The 14,238-nt window shown below is 34.9% G+C and overlaps 1 protein-coding gene across 2 annotated transcripts; it reads right to left on the bottom strand.

Moving 5' to 3' along the window:
- Positions 1-2,482: 2,482 nt before the first annotated feature.
- Positions 2,483-9,472, bottom strand: LOC116129349 (probable galactinol--sucrose galactosyltransferase 2). Of its 2 annotated transcripts, none has more exons than XM_031415092.1 (14): positions 9,259-9,472; positions 7,626-7,837; positions 6,594-6,838; positions 6,160-6,250; positions 5,940-5,988; positions 5,704-5,795; positions 5,479-5,589; positions 5,142-5,264; positions 4,363-4,915; positions 4,032-4,099; positions 3,794-3,928; positions 3,475-3,692; positions 3,125-3,213; positions 2,483-3,038 (listed from the first exon to the last, which is right to left on the bottom strand). In XM_031415092.1, the coding sequence occupies exons 2-14, from the start codon at positions 7,814-7,816 to the stop codon at positions 2,676-2,678; spliced, it is 2,328 nt and encodes a 775-aa protein (XP_031270952.1). In that variant the 5' UTR covers positions 7,817-7,837; positions 9,259-9,472; the 3' UTR covers positions 2,483-2,675. The 2 variants fall into 2 exon arrangements, with proteins under 2 accessions (XP_031270952.1, XP_031270953.1); XM_031415093.1 differs by having other exon boundaries at positions 7,626-7,833.
- Positions 9,473-14,238: the final 4,766 nt, after the last annotated feature.

Below are 14,238 nucleotides of genomic sequence, written 5' to 3'. Positions count from 1 at the left end.
AGAAGTTCCATTAGAAAACGCGAAGCTTAATCTGAGCACTCAAGATCAAAGATCTAAGCGCTCGAAAGCACAATCTGGGTGCTTAGAAGCACGATCTAAATAATCTGAACGCGTGATCTCAGCGATCTTGAACGCGCGATATGAATGATCTGAGCGTGAAATTGCGATCTGGCCACACGATCTAAATGATCTGAACGCGTGATCTCAACGATCTTGAACACGCGATCTGAATGATATTAGCGTACAATCTGCGATCTGGCCACACGATCTAAATGATCTGAACGCGTGATCTCAACGATCTTGAACGTACGATCTGAATGATTTGAGCGTGCGATCTGGCCACTCGATCTAAATGATATGAACGCATGATCTCAACGATCTTGAACGCACAATCTGAGAGCTTTGATGCATGCAATCTTTGATCTGGCCACGCGATCCGAGAGCTCTGATGCATGCGATCTTCAATCTGGCCACGCGATCTGAGAGCTCTAATGCATGCGATCTTTGATAGGGCCACGCAATCCGAGAGCTTTGATGCGTGCGATCTGACCACGCTATCCAAGAGCTCTGATGCATGCGATCTGCTATCTGACAACGCGATTTGAGAGCTCTGATGAGTGCGATCTGTGATTTGACCACCTGATCTGAGAGCTCTGATGCGTGCGATCTGCGATCTAAGAGCTCTGATCTATAACAGGCTTCAGATTTTCACATCTGATAACGTGAAAATTTTAGGCTTGCTGGAAAAACATGGAGAGCTTATGTGAATCATGCCCTTCCTCTAGCGCCAAACTGTTGATGCTTGATTTTGACACCAACGACTCACACTTGTAAAGTACTAAGCTGACTTAGAAATTACACGTGAATGATTCATGAAAAGTGTTTATGGTGCTGAGATTATATATGTTTGCAAAAACATAAATAATAGATTGACAATAGAGATTTTTATAGTAGTTTGGATGCTTAAAATGAATCATACATCCACTGTTATTTTATTATTCTCTGACTTTTTTTTTCTGATATTGCTTATAAGATTTACAAAATGGAAAAATGCTTTGTTTACAGAGAAAAAAATAATAAAACTCAAGTGTTTGTCTAGCTCTTATGTGCCTAGCTAACCCCTTTTTAACGAAAAAAATGTGTCTATTTATACACCTTTGAGGTCAATGTAATGAGTATTTTTGCAAGTTATCTTGACACGTGGGAACCACTCCTTAATTCTTATCTTAAAATGAGATATGATTGATATAAAATATCTCTTAGAGGTGGTTTGGGTTTTTAACAGTTAATACCATCTTATCTTTAAGTGCTTATTGAACTCTGATTAATAGTGCTGATATCAGTGTGTATTTTTGGCATAACATAATTAATCCTCTTAAAATTCATATTTTGTTTTTGTCTAAACTCAACCCATTTCATACTTTGGAGTTGTAGAAGAAATTCTACATACGGCACAACCATCTCAGCTTTCGAGTTCTACAAGAATTATTTCATCACTCCAAATAATACAATAACCCACCGCAGCTCACTATTCAAATATTTCAATCCACAAATTAAGACTATATTTATATATTGAAAATTTTGACACATTTCAGACTCAAATAATATTTTAGGTTTATTATTATTATTATTATCATTTAATATTGTATATGGTTTTATTAATTAAATATATTACCCATCAAATCAATTTATTGTTTATTCTATTAATTTGTTCTCATATATTAAACCATTATTGTGAATGCCAGTGACCAAACAATCATAAAATCAATAATACTTGTAAATTTTATATTTCAAGTGATTTGGCCATTACATGTAACATTGACATAAAAATAAGTGATGAAAGATTGAATGATACTCCTATGCTGATATATTATCTAGAATATGAAATATATGTTTAAGATGAATATTGTTATTCTTAGAAAATATTACGACAAAGCCATCCTTCTAGTCACTGCTATTATTATGGCATGGGTGTTCTTATATTTTATAGTTGAGATAGCATTTGCTGGATCTTACAATAGTCATTGACTATTTGACCTATCCAATGGGGCGGTAGGGTTATCTCTACTATTTCTGACTAATACAAGTAAATCCCAGAAAAAGCAAAGATTTGAATGTAAGATCCAAATATTGTCCCTTTTTACAACTTCAAATGTCAAACTGATTGCTCCACACAAACTACTGCAGTTGCTGCTTCAAGCAGTACAAGCAAGCTCCTGCTTTAATTATTTGCCAAAATATCATTACTCATAAGAAACATAGTGGCGTTACAAAAGCTATTCCACACATTACTTATTTTGCTTCGGCCATGTTCCCACAAAATGAGTGGATGTTAGACTCTTTTCACATCTTAAATTGACGGTAACTTGTTATATGGAGACTTTACTAATTGCCTCCCTGCGTACAACTTCAATCATTAGATTACGAATCAGATTAAAGCTTTCATACAACTGTGTCAAAGGGAATAAGCGAAGCAAGAAAATTGGTTATGGAAAGATAAAAGCACTTTTATTACAGCAAAAGAAACAACAACAACAATAGCATAATACTTTCCCCATATAATGGGGTCTCCCCTGGCATTACAAATGTCACCAGCATTTCCCATTTGCCCCTAAACATGGTGACCATCTACTAATATCATGTTGTTATTCAAATATCATAATGCTGAAACTAAATTAAACTTGGATCTCTACTGGCCATCTGTACATCTCTTCCTCAGGTAATGGAAGATTCAGGGTCACCAATCCAGTTGCAGAATCATAGATGAACTCCGTCTCAGCATCGCCCACTTTGCATTTTAGTGGTTGCTGGGAAGAGTATGCTCCGAATCTTCCACATCCCCTGACCTTGAGAGCTATTGTGGCACTTGGAGATCGGTTATCGCTGAGAGAAGTGGTAAGCTCCGAGGAAACTTCACCGTCGAAGAGCTCTGGTTTCTTGTCAGAAACCATATGGATTTCAACCTGTTCCACAGCACCTCCTGTGTTGAACATGTCGAGCAGGCCTATTGATGCAAATGAAATGCTGGAAGTGATTTCCTGCACAATAGGGAGTATCACTCAGTGAACCATTGTAGAAATTACATACCAAGTTGAAAGGGAAAAAGGAAAGAAAATATTCTCACCTTGAGCGGACAGAAATGGAACAGCTCATACTCGAGAACTTTAAGGGTTACAGGCATTGAAGCTCCTTTTGGTAACCGTATAACCTCCCCTGATATACGAGGAAAAAAAAAAAAAAAAGTTCTTATAGGATGGTCCAATACAAAGTGTTAATGTAATAATGTGTACTAAATTTGACTGCATCACAGTACACGTTAATTTACTAATGTTAATCCTGTATATGTTCTTTTTCACTTTTAAAAAGTCATATATTTATAAAAAAGACTTGATATAGGCTTCTGCAAACAATAGTCACTTCTGTTTCCCACTCACTTTTGCTAAAAGAAGCGGAAATTCAGAACAGCCAAAATACCTGATCTATGGGCATAAACAATAGCCTCCCCATTCCAATCTGCACCAGCAATCTGAGCCATGTTTTCAACATCAGTTGCACAGACCGATGCAGTCAGGGTACCAGGAGATGCATCATGAATGCGAGTTTTCTTCACAATCTTGCACCAACCAGCACCTTGGCAGTTGAACACACCAACAACACCAGAGCATTTGTTCAAGTTCCATACCTTCAGTAAGCTGCAATATGCAATTTATTATGAGTTTTGCTCTTAAAGTTGCACATTTTCAAAGAAACAAAAAAGAGTGACCAATTCTTAAAAAGGAAAGATATAACAAACCTGGTTCCATCTCTGGCTGGATCAACAAAGAGACAGTCGCGTGTCGGCCTACCAGGCAGTTGGGCACGAAGAACTGATCCATCAGGAAGTACCAGCTTCTTCAACAGGTCAAAGTTGTGATTGCCTGGCTTGTCACTGTATAATAACAAAAGGATAACAATCTCATGAGAACATTTTTACTTAATAGGTTGTATTAGCCACAATGTGTGAAGCAATCAAAAGTTTAGCAAGACAATACCTGACATAAATTGCACATCCACCAATGGAGCGAGCTGCACCATGATAGTCAGCAGCTGGGTGTAAACTCTGCAAATTATAAATTTCGTCATCAGTAATTTTTTTTTATTTTTCTTTATAACCTCTCAAAGTAGCAAGCATGAGAATGTTATTTCACATACAATAGTCCAATAACATAAGAGCACAAGCAAGGAACTCATAAGAAATCCCACATGGAAAACAAATGGTCAATCAAAATGCACTCTGACATAACTTACCAACATTACTTAAAACTATGCAGAATGAAGGCTTTATGAAATAACAGCTAGTATAGTTGGTTCAACTTTACTTACATGGAACATATCCCAGTCAGGTTGCATAAATTCCCCAAGGAAAAGAGTGTTGTATGCAACAGAAGAAATGTGGATGGTGTGGGAAGCAGGGTCCCGAGGGTAAAAGTCATCAGAAGCTCTAACCACAGCTGTCTGCTTGGCACTATAGATTCCATCAGTGTTATGACACATGCAAGCAATGCATGCATTTTCAGTAAAGTTCCGAGCAATAGAGGCCTCCAAAGCCTGGACATAGCTGCGGGTGAGAGAAACTCTGCCACCATGGCCAGCACCAAGGGTCTCAATAATGTTTTGCACATCAACTTTTACTCCATCTACTCCACATGAAGCTAAGTAGGCATGGAGCTCATTGTAGAAGTTGAAAACCTTCTTGGGATGCACCAAACCCAAGCCATGGACGGCAAGGCTGTCCATAACTATGTCAGGTTGGTTGCCCATCACACCTGGAGATTGAACAGGATATGCCAATGCAGTGTCATAGTCTTCCATACCAGCAGCAGCTGGCTTTACTCCTCCCCAGTAACCAGCCAAAGCATGCCATACATAAACATACCTACAGCAGGAGGAAACAGAAAACTAACTGGTGAGGAATTGTAAATCAAGTGTTACGGGTAGAAATTGAACTTGAACTACTTGAAGAATAAGTATATTTCAAATATTCATTTACTTTTAGTCTATAGAAATAAGTTTTAGAAATCCAATACTGTCAACATGGAATTAGTATCAAATTCAATTTCTATTTATGTAGGCAAAATTCTCAACAATTAATGGCCACTCACTTCACATCGTGGTGCTGCTTGGCTTCATTTACAACATGCTGCAGGCCCGGGACCTGCTCATTGCTCTGGCCATTCTTTTGGAATTTTTCATTCTCTTTGATTCCTGTAAGCCTACTTGCAAACCTGCAAGAATTATATCATGAAGGGATCAATCTTCCACTGCTTTAGTACAAGTTGGGAAATAGATACCTAAGAATTTACAGTCCAGTCATAGAGATCAACAGAATACTAGGTGACTTTTAGATATTGCACTTCCTTCAAACTTTAATCACCAAATCCAGACTCCAAATTAATTTTAAAAGATAAATTGTTTAAGACAGAGAGAAAGAGATCTTACTGTGCTCCTTCTTGTACAACGCAATTAGTTTCCTCTTTGGATTTACTTTCAATCTGTTGCCAACCATCATCTATGATCAGAAACCTTGGAGGTGTCCCTCCTGCTGAAAGACTGCAGTAAAAACAGTGCAGGATTCAGTGGTTCTTTAATTATAGTCAATATTTCCATAAGTCAGTTTCATATAAAATAAAGCTACATGACTTCCAGGTATCATTTCTAGATTACCTCTTTAGGCCTTCCTCAACACCCTCTGCTGTGACATCAGTGTAGAAAGCATCCCATGTGCACCAGCCAAACCAGTCAAGAAAAGAAGGCAACTACACACAATGAACAAACAAATATCATCAGATTCGTTTACATAACCCATGTTTACATAACACAGGCAGTATCAGATACTACAAACCAAGAACAGTAACTACCACTTAAAAAGTTAAAAATAAATTGGAAATTATCTTTCTAACCTTCTTCTTCTCTCGATGAAGGAAAGTCTGCATATATTTTTCCACAGCCCTGTTTCATGGAGAAATGCTTGTTAAGCAACCATTGCTAAGATCCAAACTATAATAAGTGCAACATATTGCCAAAATAAAGCACAATTCTTAAATTGTCTGGTAACTGAACTAGAAAATCCATGGAATATTTAGAACAGTGCACAGAAGGCAGAAAAAGTTAAGGACTCACTTCACAGCCTGGCTGATGACTTCAAAAGGATTTGTCCCAGCATGCATGTAGACAAGGTAAAGGCCTTGGTTGGTTTCAACAGCATTATCTCCTGCAAAGCCAAAGAACCAAAAAACAAGTCGTATCGGTTCTTTCGAACTCGACTCTTTCTACCTATATTCTTCCTTTAATGCAATTAACTCCAGTTATTTGAGTCATTTGGATGGAAAAGTCATTGATTGGTTTCTCCAGCATCATTGTGTGTTCGCATCAATGACAGCTACATCCCACAATTTCAGATGGTTGGTCTTCCACATTAATGGCCGATGAAATGGGACTGACTGAACGCTGATGTATGGGATTGAATAAACTAAGGTACGGTGCATGATAATAATATGATAGGCAGGGTGCTTATAGCCTACACCATGTACATTTGGATGCCATAATCTACTCACCACTCTCGAGGCAAATCTCTATCTCGTTCTTGTCATTGCCTTGCAGAACTGAACGGAACTGGCCCTCAAGCAGAGGGAGGAAGACTGTGTAGATAGTTGGGGCATCATCTTGATCACCTTCAGTGTTATCCTTGCTCTCCACAAGCATGAATTGAGTCTCCAAAGGTACATCTTTCCCACAGGTTCCCATTCTCTGGGTCATCCACCATAACTTAAATCGGAAACAACACATGAACCGGAGATCCCTGTGACAAAATTGAAGTATAATATTATGATAATTGTAAATTAAGCAAGTCAAATTAAAATATTCAATTTGCTTGTTTGCATTAGCCTATTACGTAATAGAACAGATACTAAGAGCAGGCACCAATGCATCACATCAGGAAACAAATTAGTATGCTCCCAATTTGAATTTAGTAACTACACAATTATTTCATATTAACTCACAACTAATCAAAATTTAACAAAAAAAAAAAAAATGATATCTTGAGCTAAAGGAATTGGTAACAGAACTGAGAGGGGAGAAGAATAGTGGTCATCAAATTAATTTCAAGTGATCATCTATGCTGAAAATAGAATTAGGTAAGATGCACCTGGTATATTGATATATTATGTGCACCAGTTTTAAACATGTAACGGAACCAGTGCTGTTACATAAATAAATATAACCTATATCGAATTACTCACACCAAAGAGAATGGTCCTGAAGTTTAGTTGGATTCCAACCTCTATTCATCAATCCAGCAATCAGGTATTTCCCGTCCCAAAGGTTAGAAGAGAATTTAAGAAATTTTTAACGGGTGAGCTCTGTGTGATACCTTTCTCTCAGCTCAAAAATATTTTCCGAGCTATTTTCTTTACTTTCTGAGAGCAGTAATTGTTTACATGTTGATAATAGCACAATAATATGAATCTTTTCCCAAAGTATAGACTTACTCGGATTTAACCGAATAAGCAATCTTTTACTAAGCAAATATGCAATTCACAGTTGCAGAAGAACAAACTTATGAAATTGGGGTTTCAAGTGCTTACTCTAAAACTCCCATGGGAAAAACATGGAGACTTTTGCTGTCAGAAGCCGTAGCACCAATGAAAGCACCAGCAACCAGCCCAACACCAGATCCCGGAGTCAAGACAATGTTGTCTGGCACTCCAGTCAGGACGGTCTTGCCATGAACCACAAGGTTCCCATCATTGATAGAGATCTTAGGTGTGACCGTCATTGTTGAGCACCTAATAACTGTCTTCAAATCATGTAAATCAACGTAAGCCAAATGAAATAACAAACATAATTCGTTAATAAACAAAATCCATCTAAGTAATCAATACAACAAACACCCACTTCAGAAATAAACATGAACATAATGCATACCAAAAGAAAAGAGGTAAAATTCGCATGAAACAGTAGCAGTAAAAAAGGTGGGTGAAAATTTTGGGCAAGGGAGGTTCTAATGATATTAACCTAAGGGTTTATAATTTCTGATTAAGCTTATTCGTAGCCGTGACCGTGAGACTTGAACAGAGTGATGCGCACGTGACTTCCATGAAGGAGGGAGCCACCTCAGTTGTTGCACTGGTGCAGTCCTTAGCATTCACACTCACCAAATCTTTGGAAAAACGAGACGACCCGCCAATAGAAAGTGAGAAAGAAAAGAACTACAGCTGTGTTACATTAATACTCCCAGCCTACAAGTTGACGAAAGAAAAAGGTTTTTCAGAAAATCCAACCGGTTTTTAACCTCTAACGCTTCTTTCTTATTATCTTCTCCAATCTTCACTAACTTATTCAACCGCAAGTCAAAAAACGCTAACAGTTACGTAATGGTCAATTTTGGGTTTTTCATTTATTTTCTTTTTGAACTCGTGCTTGTTGTTTCACTATTGTTCACATCTGAAAATTAGGCGGCTAAATTTAATTAGTCTTCATTTTTCCTTCTTTTCCTGTTATTTTTATGAAAAATATAGGAGTCACGAGATCTTCAATTTAGCTCACATGGAATTCATGTATTTCTCTGATGCGAAAAAAAATCAGTTAAAGAAAAATCAGAAATATGAAATAATAACAATTTTAGATGGAAAGAATAAATAGAATTAAAGTGTGGGTGGACCACAAAGGTTTTGGTGGGCTCTATCTTCACACACAACTTTTTTACGTAAAAGTTTCCGAAACAGAGAGTATATTGAAACCAACAGAATACAAAATTAATTCGGATTCCCAAAAAAAAAAAAAAAAAAAAAAAAAAAAAAAAAAGAGCTAAATGAAATAAGTTTTGAAGATGCATATAAAACAAAGCCTGTCTTCTCGATTGAGACTGTAGAAAAAAGACAATAAACTTTTGAAACAAAATCAAAGTTGAACTGTGGAAGCGATCGCGGATCTACGTGATCTGAGGAAAGTAACGTGAAATTTCAACGTTTTTTAACGAATTTTAGTTCACACATGGCCGTTTAGAGAGTTCAATCACCGAGAAATGATAAAGATCTCGAACCAGAACTCGAAATTTTCCTAGTGAAGCAAGCAACTCAAATCGTTGCTTAATTTTAATGAAGCAAAATTCAATTCACCACCTGAAACGCCTCGACTTGCTCAAACATCCACAAATATCATCAACAACAACAATCTGAAATACTCAAAAAATTCACCAAATTCTCCACCAAAACTCACCAGATTTCACAAGCCGATACGAAAATCTTCGTTGAGAGCTCTAAAGAGCGAGAGTGAGAGACTGAATGAAAACTTAAAGCTAAAAATTATCACTCAACAGAAGCGCATTCACAGCGGAACGCTATCTTCTAAGAGGAGAAAAACGAAAAGCGCCACACCAGGCAATGCTCAGTATGCAGTAATAGCTAATTTGAAGCAATGAAGTGAGTTGGCCACTGAGTGTTGCAGTTTATATACCGTGTAAGCGTTAAACATCGAACATGTTCCAAAACTAGATCCTTCCAGATCTGGACACGTGGAATCTGGTACAGACATTTGTTTTCATATTATAAAATATTTTGGATATTTTTGTTTTTGAGGGAGGAAAAGACCACTCAGGACTTTCTTTATTCTCTGGTAAATTCCGTCAATAAAATAAAAATAAATAAATAGAATTTATTTTAATTATTTAAAATAAAGTAATTGTTTTTTTTAATTGAAATCTGAGTGATTCCAGACTTCCCAGTTGCAGAATTCCAGTATTTTTTGCGGCTGTAACCGCGTAAAGTCGATAAGAACATGAATGTAAAGCTACTTCGTTTCAAAGGAAAGCGTGTACTCAAACCCTCATTTTTAACAATTTTTTAAATTCTGGAATGAATAATTACCATTATCTTTATGGTCAATACAAATTAAAACTAAACGTGGATAGCAAATGTCTCCTTAACAAAATTGAATACCGTAGCAATACATTATATGGGATGAGATCTTACTAACTTAAGTTTAAGAAATACATTTTTAACTTAAATTATTGATACAAATTTATTATCAATAATCTAGTAAATAGGATAATTTTGAAATTTTTGACAATTTAAGTAAAAAAATAACTCAGTTATATTAATATCAACCTAAGTCGTCACTATTATAGGAACAATGTTATATAAACAATGCTGAGATCTCAATTTTGTATTCCAATTAAATTAAATATAATTAATTCAGTCACAAGAATTGGGATCTCAATTTTATTTATACAATATTATTACTATTATAAAGGATAACATGAGATAAGCTTGCAATAGACTTTATAGTTGAAGAACATGTTATCTCGTATTCCTATCAAGACCCTAGTCAAAATGAAGTATTATACATGTATTTCATAAGTTTTACTTTTACTTTTTCTTTTTCTTTTTCTTTTTTTTTTTGGTAATCAGGGTGTTCGAATCAGTTTGTGTACACCTCAACTAATATTGTAGTCCATCAAACACTCTACAAGTCCAAAGGGTTAAGTATTTTTTGGTAATTAAGGTGTTTGGGCCAGTTTGTATGCACTTCAACTAATCTCTGGATCCATTAAACACCCTACAAGTTTAAAGGATCAGGTAAACCACAATATTATTATGATAGATGGTGCCAAGATTTGAATCTAAAAACTTAAGAAGTGAAACAAACCTCTTTAACCGTTAAACCAACCTCTTGAGATTACGTTTTATGTTTGAATATATGATAATTTTATGTAATTGGTATGCAAGGAAGTAAACCAATTTATATCTCAACAATACGATCTCTCATTATCCCTCAATTAGAAAGAAGAAATTATGATACCAAATTCTTTGTTGTTCTCTACTTCTCTTAAACTAATAACTTATCTATCATCATTGGTTGAATAAAAGACCAGTCATTATACATGAATTAAAACAAAAATTTGCGTCGCGGGGTATAACTGAAACCACGTTTTCCCATGTTAAAATGTGCAAGTAGTTGGATTTTGTCGAAGATAATTGTAAAAGTTTATCTGAAATTTGATAGGGCTTTAAGGCACACCACCCTTCACTTTTGGGAAAGGCCAAATCTCTGACTCTTTCTACGCACCGCATTCACGTGACTTGTTTACCTCGACTGTTGGGTCAAACTTCCCAACTCAGCTCTACCAACTAGTAAACATCAACTTGGATACTCAATTCAATCAAGGGTCAAGTCAGCACTAATTGGAAAGCAATTACAGTCACACAAACATCAACATGCCTTCTCATTTTAAAATTTTGATGTCGCATTGAGGTTTGCAGCCCCCTCCATTTTAATTATCTTGTTAGATGATCGTGTTCATCATAAGTGCCAGCGTGATTATGTCAATTATCATTAAGGTTTAATTTGTTTAACAAAATTAAGTCTGTTTGATTTGGTTTATTTATGAGCTTAAATAGTTTATTTAAAATTATGATGCGTTTGGTTAAGATAATATTATATTACTATAAATGTTATATTAATGAAATTAAATATTATTTTGAATGTTTATTAAATGTGTTTTGTTAGGTTTTAATAAATTGTTAGATATATTATATTAATATGTTTAGTTTGAGATAAATTGTTGAGTATGTTATATAAATTACTAAATTGTCTTCATTTTAAAATATTAATATAATATTAATTTTTGAATCATTCTTTTAACCCTATACGTTTGAAATTTTGTTAAAACACTCTAGCCATATAAAATTTTAATATGTAACAAAATCACCCCCACCACCTAAGGGACTGCCTGCCGCTGGCCACCACCTTCAACAGTCGTTGTAACGGTGCACTACCGGCCAATCGTGCGCTACGACCACAACTTTGGCTGTAAAACAACCAGATCTGGCAATTTCCACAGTTGGCCAAATCCAGTAGCCGTGCACCCTTCTAGTGACTTCTAGTGGCGACTAGCAGTCCCTTGGCTAGTATTAATATGTGGCTTTTTGTATTCACACTTTCATTCATTTTTTGTCACATCATTTTGTATAACAATATTTGTATGTACATCTAGTATTATTATTAAAAAAAAATTAAATTTTTTAAAATTTTTTTGTTGCAAATAAAAAATATTTATAGTTTTAGATAAGCTATTTTATGCTTATGGGAGGAACTCAAATTTTTATCAACGAAATAAGCTCATTTAAAGTGTTAAAAAATCAAATATATCTCTATTATATTTTATAAATTTGTTTGGATTTATTCTTATATGTTAAACCCCTTTTAGTAAACTAATCTTAGAAAACTCTTTTATTTTTTCCTAACCCACAAAATTATCAAAAACTCTACTCTAATAAACTATTTTTCTATAAACTCTACCTGAATAAATTGTATCAAACTAACCCTAAATCTATAATTACAATAAACAAATTGGAAAAAGTTTTATATTCGAATAATTGGTTGGTCATGTTAAGATGTATAATATGACTTTAATGTTTTCTTATCAACATTTTCTTTATGAATTGTTTAAGATAACCACGTGTTAATTCTCTGAATGATATATCAAAACCTAACTCACCAAAATTCCCTACATCCTTATTCGTATGATAAAATATTCCTTGCGCATCTTATAAGCACCAAAATTTCATTTTAGGGTTTTCTTATGGTCATAATTTCAAGTATATATTTATCTACAAAATAATGCATATGCTAGTTGTCCCAAAACGGGATTGCTTGTTTCTATTAGAACCACTCATTTGGCTTACTTCTTCAACAAACATGTCAATTCGCGCGATGTGGAAATAGTTTCAAGTTCACACAAATTCCTTTATTCCAAATAGAGCATATAAGATAAGACATGGGAATTTATTTTTGTTGTATAATTTGAGCATTAGCATGTTATTATTATGAATTGATAATGATAAATTTTCTCAACACCTGTCAATATGAATGAAAGCTCTAGAAGAGATTTTGTTCTTGGAATCATATATAAGGAGTAACTTACTGAAGGAAACTGCTCAGTAATTTAAGAATCTTTTTCTTCTTCTTTTCTGTATTTAGTTATTTACAACTAATGAAGAGATTATGATAAAGATCATTAAAGTGATAATCCGTGTGGAATTGATTTGAGAAGTGGAAATCCACCTAATTATGGAATAAATTTAGAAAAGTTATTCATGATTTAATACCAGAAAACTTGTAAATAAGAACTCCATTATCATATTTGGATAAACACAACTCCAAATAAGTTAGAATAGTTTTTGAATATTGATTCAATTAGAATAAGTTATAATTTCAAGAATTTAGAAATTTGATCTGAAAATGATGATGGACACATCCTGAACGTTAGGTGAATAAAGCTTTCAACTCTCTCAACAGTACACAACACGAAATAAGACAAAATAATCTCCCTATGTTAATAATCCCTGTGCTATGTGACAATACAACAAACAAATTTTACCAAATTTCAAATAAAATTTACTCCACATAAAATCAAATACGCCCACCCAACCCAAAGCAGCACGCATCAGGAGGAGAGAATTGTTGGGGCACATGAGATAAGGGTCCCACGACAGTTCATGCATTGTATCCTCTAATTATTCAACACGTGTAAGTTCCACGTCAGAATTCCCGAGAATTTCGTTACGTGTTCGTCTTTGCCACATCAGATATACATCTGTACAGAGTATCCTGACTAATAAGTTTTGGCTTGGGTCGGTGAATTTTTTACTTTTTAATTCTCAGTAGTCAGTAATCACTGGATGTGGGGCCTTTAACACGTCAGTTTGATTGTGATCAATCTTCAGAGCCACGTTCGCTTTCACGTGAATTAATGAATGAATATTGAATTCTCGCCAACTTTTGTTTTTCAAATACAATAATTAGAAGAGAATTTTAATAAACAAAATTCTATAAAGGAGAAGGTTTGGCTATTTTAACATCAATTTTTTACAAAATTCCTCAACATAAATCCTGATTTATTCATTAAAGATAGAGTAAACGACATATTTCTACCTAAGGTTTGGCGAATCTACAAATTTTCACCATTAGTTTTATAAATTTCAGATTCTCATCTTTAAATTAACAATGTTATGGTCTGAAACAGTATAAAATGTATTATTATCAAACTGCCCTTTTAACTTTTACTTTTGATTGTGATGGTTAAATATTAAAACCTTTTTGAAAAAATGGAAGTTTGTCTATTGCACCCTTACGAGCTGGGCAAACCCCAACCACCATAATCGGCACCATAGATCGGCTAAAGCCACGACAACAACG

The sequence above is a fragment of the Pistacia vera genome, unplaced genomic scaffold (genome assembly GCF_008641045.1).
Source record: "Pistacia vera cultivar Batoury unplaced genomic scaffold, PisVer_v2 Contig211, whole genome shotgun sequence".
NCBI classification, from domain to species: Eukaryota; Viridiplantae; Streptophyta; class Magnoliopsida; order Sapindales; family Anacardiaceae; genus Pistacia; species Pistacia vera.
This window is presented reverse-complemented; position numbering and strand designations above follow the sequence as displayed.

What these genes read in the sequence shown, in the direction of transcription:
- LOC116129349 (XM_031415092.1), bottom strand. Translation starts at nt 7,816, where the DNA reads ATGACGGTCACACCTAAGATCTCTATCAATGATGGGAACCTTGTGGTT. An exon ending in TTTCCCATGGGAGTTTTAGA is followed by an intron (nt 6,839 to 7,625) that starts GTAAGCACTTGA and finishes ATTTTGTCACAG; the next exon opens with GGATCTCCGGTTCATGTGTT. An exon ending in TTCATCGAGAGAAGAAGAAG is followed by an intron (nt 5,796 to 5,939) that starts GTTAGAAAGATA and finishes CATTGTGTGTAG; the next exon opens with TTGCCTTCTTTTCTTGACTG.